The sequence below is a fragment of the Geospiza fortis genome, unplaced genomic scaffold (genome assembly GCF_000277835.1).
Source record: "Geospiza fortis unplaced genomic scaffold, GeoFor_1.0 scaffold237, whole genome shotgun sequence".
In the NCBI taxonomy this organism is placed as follows: Eukaryota; Metazoa; Chordata; class Aves; order Passeriformes; family Thraupidae; genus Geospiza; species Geospiza fortis.
The window spans coordinates 4,572,035-4,580,753 of record NW_005054319.1 but is presented as its reverse complement, the minus strand read 5'-3'; the positions used below and the strand labels follow the sequence as shown (position 1 = coordinate 4,580,753).

Below are 8,719 nucleotides of genomic sequence, written 5' to 3'. Positions count from 1 at the left end.
AGTTACTAATCCAGACAGCAGAGCAGAAGCTCAGCCTAGAGAGACTCCTGTTTTGCTTAGGCAACAACAAAATTATTCCAACAGAAACAAAGGCAAGGGTTTCATCCTCCCTTAAAAAGAGGCCCCCTACAGAGGACCCAGCACAGATACTGTGCCACAGCAGAAATTCCAGCATGCTGGGGCTGACTGGGGCCTGCAGGAGTGCCTCAGCATGTGGGTAAATACTGACCATGGCTGGTGGTATCTGCTCTGTGAACTCAAACTGGAAAACAGGACAGCAATCTTGACTTAACCTTTTCCCAGGGACTAGTACTGAAGGAGATGCACTAAAGGGTCAGGAATCTGTTGCTTAAGGAATAATTACTTTACTCTGATGAACGAAGAAAATTATAAATAAAGAGCTCTTCTAGTCTTGTTACTTTGAAATTTGATTCTAATTTCCTGCAAAAACTCAAAGAGAGTCTTCTCAAATCCTATAAATAAATTTTCTACAGCTCCAATCATAATATTATTCTGACTATTTTACTAGATTTTAATGCCCAATAATAGGGATTTTAAATTTTCATTAAAAGGTGATTCTCACCAACACCTATTTTTATTTGCATCTACAAAAAACATAGTACAATACACAGCACAAAGAGCTCTCCTTCATATAAGCAATGAAGTGAAAAAGGCTTTGAAGACGAACTGTTAATAGTAATAATAAAAAAGTTTTGATTCTGTATGCCTGCCTTCAAGTGGGCAAACTGTGAATGTCACCTTACAGTTAATCTTCTAATTAGACCTGTGCAAAAAATGAAGTCTCGCACCAGCTGTCGGTGTTCTTCCTGCAGGTTTGGAGGCAGAGTTTTCATGTAGGAATCCTTCAGTGGCTTCCAACCCAACTGTTGTGGGTCCATATAGATCATACCACACCTGGGAAGAACAAACACCTGTGGTAGAGGAATATATGTGCAAGGTGGGACAGTTGAACCTTGAGTGCTCTCACATTACCTGCTGACAGTTGCTGGAGATGCCTGCTCCAAGTCCGCTGGCTCAAAGATTAAACTCATTTTTGAGCTCATCTGAATTATTTCACCACTCATTAAGCATAACTGGAAGAAGAGCATCACATGAACATGGTCTAGTCATGTTAGTGCTGATCATACAGTCAAAGCAATGTCTGTCATAAAATCACTGAACATTCCACTTAGTGTCATTCCTCATTCATTCATTTGTATCCTTACAATACATGATATTTTATGACCTTGTCTCAACTTTTCCATATCTTACTGTAAGGCTTGCAGAGACACAGAGAACAATGCTCTAACTTTAAATAAGTCTGCAAGAAAAAGCAGTTATGACCTGCAGCTTTTTTAAAATTCATTTATTCTCAAGGTAATTTAAGCAAATTCAGATTTCAGTCACAGAACTGAGTCCATGTATTTCAGTTTCCTAAAAGGGTCAATAAAAAAGCCTCAATGATCAACCTCATTTCAATAAAGACGGAGAAAGACAAGGCTTCTAGGAAGAAGTAATAGATTAATATTATCTGATACCATCTAAACCCACTCACACAACTGGGGAAATATAGCAGTGCTTCTAGGCACATCGGCCTTTCCTGAATTTCTCACCTCCTTTGACTAATGCAGTAACAATATTGCTGCTACTAAAATTAAGTGTGGTTATTCAAGGATGAGGGTATGGGCAAAAATTAGGCTACCTTTTTATTATCATCCAGCACAGTGTTCATGTTCTCTATCCAAACTGCATCCACAGGGCCATCAAAAATAATCCACTTGCGATCTTCTGTGGTGGAAGATGCTTGTTCCCTGAAGGCCTTTGCAAGAATTCCATCTGACCACTCGTGACTTACAGGATCAAAACTGCCATACAACTGCCCCATAGTAATGGCTTTGGGATTAATAACTTTGTACTCAACAGCAAACTCATCCATGGCGTTCGCTGGGTAAAAAGGCAAATACATGAGCCTGAGAATGTGATAGGTTAGTTTTATTCAATAGCTGAACAAGATGATTCCTGAGGATCCTTCTCCAGCTGCTCAAAGCAAAAAGCCCAGATATGCAGCATCTAGGTAGCAGTAAATAAGAAATGCCCTTACTTGTACAAGGCAAGCAAGAAGTCTGCTGTAAAAAAACACATGTAAAAAGAAAAAGCAGAGCAGAATAGATTTCATATATTTATGGGAGCTACTTACAATATCCTATCAGACCTAATTTTTTCAAGAGTATTATGCAAAAATAAAATGCCTAAAAAATGCAGAAAAGCACAAACACATTAGTATGGCTTACTGTTCCAGTAGAGTAGAGAAAAATACTATCAGACAAGAATAGTTCAATTAATAGAAATTCTGCAGTCAAGAAAGGAGAGTATAGGACAATTAACAACCTGGGCATATCTCAGCAAAGCAAAAATAACAGTCATAGAACTGACTTCATTGAATGAGAAGCTTGTGGCTGGACAATGTTACCTGCACATAAATCAGCCAGGGCTCCAGCCAGCACTTTGTATGAACTGGTCTTCCCACTCATAGGATCTCCAACAATCATGAAACCATGGCGCACCAGCATCATTTCGTACACCTGCCAGGGACAGGAGAGCCTCTCCTTAGCATGGCACAAAAGAAGTGTTATGTGTTATGTGAATGAAAATAGAAGTCTCCCTCCTGCATTCAGATGTGGCACAACCAGATCTCTGCACTCTGCAGGCTGACCAAAGCCTTAATCCAAATCAAAGGGCAGTCATGCTTTTATGGCAATTCTCAGTGAAACAATTTAAGAAGTTGTTTTCCCCAGGCATCCTCCCTTTGTCCTTGCTAAATGTCATCCCTCAACTGCAACAGCAGCACTTTACAGGGTGTGAGGACACTAACCAGACACTGCAGATCCCAGCCCTGAACTGAAATCAGTGGTTACCAATGAAGCTGACAAAAAGGGACTGAAACTACAGTTCTGAGCATCTGGCATATGGTCAGTCCCATAGAGGCTGATTTTGGACTGCAAGAGTGGTAACTTCTTCAGTCACCCCACAAGATCCTGTCAAAGCTCAAGTCAAAGCTAAACCCCCATCAAGCAGACCTGTAATAACCCCTAAGAAGATTTTCTTTTAATCATGTTAAGGCTGATATTTCCTATTTTAACTTCCTAACCAGTTAACACTACTCCTGTTTAAATGAAAGGTACAGTATGATTTAGAAAGCAGCACAGGGCAAGTCTGAACATAAGCCATGAAGTCTGAACTGCTGTTGGAGAGGCCACTGATGACCCTGGCCCGGGCCATACATTTTTAACCTTGGCATTACCCTGTCACTAGGTTGCACAAGAAAAAAGGTAAATATTGTTTAAAAGGTCCCCAATAGTAGTAAATAGGAGGCAGTGGGAACACAGGGCTGGAAATGAAGCATAGGCAAGGTCACCTCTTTCAAGACTTCTCAAGCAGACTGTACAGAACTGGGAACAGAGCCTGACTCACAGTCCAGCATTCTGTTCACTAGGCTACACTGCCTCAGTTAGTAACAGATTCAGTTTAATTTTCTATCCTGAAGCACAAGCCCTACAATGTGCTGCACACATTAGCTCCTTCACAGACTGAATTACAAAATCACTGTGACCAAAGCAGGCTTTTATTCCATGATTTGTACTCTGTAAAAATACCCCATTTGTAATATTCCATTAATTGGTAAGGAAACTATTAGCTATTCATCATGACACAGACAGTGAATGAAGAGTGTTTCTGCTCTCATGCTTTTCTTCCCCAGAAGTATGTGAAAATAAACCTGAATAATTTTTCCAATGAACCATGGCACTGGTTGAAGATTCAACTTTTCAATATTTTCAGTTAGTGCTTTGATAAATATGTCATAGTCTGGTGTAGGAAGAACCACTCCAGGAAACAGGTCAGATATGATACCCTGTTAAGGAGAGACAGAATTGAACACTATTTAAACACAGGTTACAGAAAGAGAAAATTCCCAAGTAAAACAATATTCATACAGATAACAGGAGCTTAAAACCAAATGTCCTCAGCTGGACAAAACTAACTTCTAGGCAAAGTGTAGCCATGGAAGTATTCTGTACACATGAAACAGAAACCTGTACCTGCAGTTTTCATGAACACCTTGCTATTGCTTTGCAAATTTGCCCCCATCAAGATCACACAAAATGATGTGGAAGTAGTTGAAAGAATTTCAGTGATTAAATAGAATGGTATGTGTTCCAAAATTTCAGAGCAGTGACTCTGGCTGTGCTTCTACCCTAGCTTTTAGTCCTCAATATTGAGAGCTTTGTATCTTTATTTGCTCTTAAAGCACCATGCAAACAGAAACATCATTTTTATTCTGAACGCAAATTTCTAAATGACCTTAACTTAATTATCCACATGTCTTTTGGAGCACAAAGCCAGAAAACAAACTTCAAAAAATGTTTTTTTGTGAATGAAACAGCACAAGATTATTTTTAACAAGATATCATATAAACATTTTATAGAATAACTTAAAAGGCACAACTGAAAGCTTGCTTTTCAAAATAATCCTAACAAAACCAAAGAGTTCCTCTAGACCAGTGGACTGAAATAACTCTATACTGATATGGCATCATCTAGATCAAACTGTTCCAAATTAAGATAATGACCTGTTTCTCTGAGTTCTTATAACAGACCTCATCATCATAAAACCTAAAACACACTGGCCTGATAGCTTACCTGAAACAATGGCACATCCTGGGACAAGAACTTGGCCAAATTAACATCCATCAAAGCCCGAAGCAACAGCACACTTTCATTTTCAGTTGGGTACTTCAGTTTTAGGTTCCCTGCTGCCGTCAGGACAGATTTCACTGCACGCATCCCATAATCATAGTGGTGCTGAGATGACAACTGCTCCGAGCACAAACGGTAAGTGGCAACAATTTTCTGGGCAAGACTGTGGATAATAAAATATAACATGTAGGGTGAAAATATCTCACCATGCAAGGAAAATAATTCACCTTCCTATATACACAAAGTATCTGCAGTGATTCTAAGACACAGCAGCTGACAAGATGGCCCAAGGCACCTGGGAAGCAAGACTGGAGAAATGCCATGCCACAAAATGTGTGCGTCATCTAGGAATTCTGTGTCATATTTTGATACATTTTCCAAATGATTCTGTGCAGAAGTGCACATCTGGCAACATGAGGTGGAAAATGAGAATTGACAAGAAAGCAGGAGATTAAAAAGTCCTTTCTAGAGAAACAAAACATGGACAGCCTTCCATATATGCCTCAAACACACATATATGCCTTATAGAGGAATGAGGTATATCAGACTCAACTAAGGTGGAAAATTCAGCATGTCTTACCTCTTAGAGTCCAGAAATCCCATTGAATAAAGTGAAATTTCCCCAATCAAGGCATAATCTGGGACCATCATGGCAACTGTTCGGAACAGTGCCTGTAAGGAAAAAGTAAGATACCAACTTTTGACTGGAGAATACTGTAATAAATTGTGCCTGTTTTGTAAGAATAACACCTCTCCATAAATTCATGAATGCAAAGAATTCATGAATCATCTGAAATCTGTGAGACTGCTTTAGAATTCTATTCTATTCTGATCTTATCAAGAGGTTCAAGAGGTCTGTGCTAAGTACTGCAGTAACAAATGCTTAGAAAGAGTCAATTCTAAAGAACTAAATAGAGGGAAAGGCAGGTGACATTCACCTCACTTTCGTAACAGACAATCCAGCACATAGTGTAGTTAATGCTTTGTAAAAGATCATGCAAAGAATTGTGGCAGGTCAGAAAAAGAAACAGGAACATACCAGTCTCTCCATAGTGTCTCAGCAACTCACAAAGTTATAATAAATTTAAATTGGGATTTGGATCACCAAACCACTGTAAACCTAGAGAATTTCCAGTTAGGGAGAGTACAGTTAAAGCTGTAAACTAGTACTAATATGATTTGTCTGAGACCTTTCTTCTGTGCATTTTGTACAACCCTAGCTGTTTACTAAAGCTTGGCGAAAAGCACAGCAGGACACACTTGAATAGGTTATCAGTTGTGCTAGTTTGGCTGGGGTAGAGTTAAATTGTTTCACAGTAGCTGGCCTGAGGCTGTGTTTTGGATTTGTGCTGGAAACAGTGTTGATAATTCAGGGATGTTTTAGTTATTGCTGAGCAGAGCTCACACAGAGAAAACGCCTTTTGTGCTCCTCACCCCACACACCAGCCAGGAGAAGGGATGCACGAGGAGCTGAGAGGGGACACAGCCAGGACAGCTGAGCCAAGGGATATTCCAGAGCACATGGGGTCATGCTCAGCAGAAGTAGCAAGGGAGGGGATGTTCAGAGTGATGGCATTTTTCTTCCTTAAGCTAAGCAACCGTTAGACATCAGTTTATTATTCAATTGATTACTTTTTATTGTTATTATAGACAAGAAGTTACAAATTCAGTTTAATTTCTACAAGAAATCAGGATTTCAGATTACCTTCAGATTATCAGGCAACTCTGCCCGTCCAGCATAGCCAGGATTCATGGTAATAAACACAGCACATGTGGGGTTAAGAGAGATCTCTGTCCCTTCAAAGATGAATTTTTTGAGTTTGCGAATTATAGCTTGCTGGATGCTAAGTATCTGCTGGGCAACTACAGATAATACTTCAACCTAATGCAGACAGAACATATTAGAAAACATAAGACACTTGGAGAACCAATATAAATTTTTTTAACATATTTTGATGACTTTATTTGCATTCCTCCAGGGAAAAATCACCCTAAGTCTATGTATTAGCTGCCTATTGAAGGGATCCTCTGAAAGTTAGTGCCACAATTCTCTACTCGACTAACAGAGACTGATCAACAGGGGATTCTAAAAGCCTCCTCAGGGAAATACCGTGTGCCTGAATGTAGACATCTAAGTTAGTTGGACAGGAACTCCCTCTGGAGGCCTCTAAAAGCACTTTCCCTTCAACTCAGACCAGAAAAACTGATTCACCCCCAAAATTGAGGGTAAATAATAGCTAAGGCTTGCTGATTGAAAGTATCAAGGTAACAGAATATTGGAAAAGAAATGCTAATGCTTGAATTCACTAGAAAACAAGCTGCAGCAGAAAAACAGAAAAATTAAGGAGTTAAAGATACTAATACATACAAAAGAGAATTTAATGAAATTTCCACATGTACCAGTATGTACTTCAATGGAATTTCATCAAAGTAACAATAAAACTTATCTAAAGTCATTAGTGACCACATTAAACAAAACCATAAAGAACAGAGTAAGATCAAGGCAGAATTAGATGTGTCAGTTTACACAGCTTGATAATCAGGTCACTCAGTGACACTCAGCTCTGGTCATTACAGGAATCCCTCCACTGGGATTTGTCTGTCCTGTGCTGAGCATAGACAAATGCAACTCCACACCTGTAGCTTGATTTCTCAAGAAGAAGACAAGAACATTTCTTTCCCAACAAATGAGTGGCACATACAAAAGAAAAAATTGCAAAGGAACATTTTTTTTAAGGTAAATGACCCAGAACACAACACTACTGCAACACAGCATAGGTAGGCATGTGCTTCCAGAGCAGGCAGCAGAGTGCCTATTTCTGTGTCACTAATCACCAAAACAAAGAGGCCTCACCACAAGTAAAAGCAGAAAATTGGCAATAATGCTGTCATGTCTAAATCTAAAACTTCTTGCGTCTTAAACTGAAGCTTTCTCATTTTATTTGAGTTAAAACATTACCTCAATTCTATTGAACTCATCAAAGCAGGCCCACGCCCCAGCTTGTGCCAGCCCCTTAAAGAACTTGCCCATTGCCTTGTAATCGAGGCCATCGGAGCAGTTAAAGACAACACACTACAACAAAAACACAGAGAACATTTCTCAGTATTTCCACAAAAGTATTACCTCTATAAAATTCTTAGCATCTAAAACGGGAAGGGATTACTGTTGCTAATTTTGGATTAGAAAAACAGGATGCTATATAGACACAGTCCTAAATGTGAGCTTGTTACCAACTATTCCCTTGAATAAAGAACAGAATCACAGAATCATTGGGCTGGGAAGGACCTTTAAGATGTCTGAGTCCAACTGTAAATGAATAGCTACAAAATAAGCAGCACTTGCTTAAGAATGGCATTTTAATATCTACATATCCAAACATAAACAGCAGAAAGCGAAAAAAGGGAGTTCTGGTACCTGCTTAGCTATAGCTTTTGCTAGATCTTTTGTTGTTTCTGTTTTGCCAGTCCCAGCAGGCCCTTCTGGAGCACCACCAAGACTTAATTTCAAGGCACCCATTAATGTCCTACATTATTAAGAACACAGGCATTAGAAATAGCAATCTTTAACATCAGATTATTTCTGAATGGATTGACATGTACTTTCCTATACAGGCTCTCCTAAAAACAATTCACTTGTTTCTCTACTGACTTCAAAGTTTGCCTTAAAAACCCAGTATTGTCTCATAAGTGATTCCTAATTGTGGAAGGTCACATTTGGCCACTTGGCCTAGAAGGAATGTCAAGGCTTTTATTACATGCATCCTCCTTGTATACCCTCAATTACACAAGCAAATGAACAGTGTCATGAGCAAAATGGTAGTCTGCAAAAACACACATTTCCCTCAAGTGGCACTTGAACTGGCAAGAGCTTGAAGCTGGCTTTATAAATTCAGCCAATCTTTAGAAATGGATGAGAAAGCATAAAGGTTGTTACAAAAACCTGGGAATCACATTGCTTTTCAAC

General features: G+C 39.2%; 1 protein-coding gene across 1 annotated transcript in view; it reads right to left on the bottom strand.

The window, feature by feature from the left end:
- DNAH3 (dynein axonemal heavy chain 3) overlaps positions 1-8,719 on the bottom strand; it is a 53,919-nt gene that overhangs the window by 22,883 nt on the left and 22,317 nt on the right. Inside the window, exons 30-39 of the mRNA XM_005420389.3 lie at positions 8,171-8,279; positions 7,715-7,828; positions 6,461-6,637; positions 5,336-5,427; positions 4,699-4,918; positions 3,776-3,910; positions 2,471-2,582; positions 1,703-1,944; positions 994-1,094; positions 810-915 (exon numbers count right to left, since the gene is read on the bottom strand). Coding sequence (XP_005420446.3) covers positions 810-915; positions 994-1,094; positions 1,703-1,944; positions 2,471-2,582; positions 3,776-3,910; positions 4,699-4,918; positions 5,336-5,427; positions 6,461-6,637; positions 7,715-7,828; positions 8,171-8,279 — 1,408 coding nt within the window. The remainder of the gene's footprint in view (positions 1-809; positions 916-993; positions 1,095-1,702; positions 1,945-2,470; positions 2,583-3,775; positions 3,911-4,698; positions 4,919-5,335; positions 5,428-6,460; positions 6,638-7,714; positions 7,829-8,170; positions 8,280-8,719) is intronic.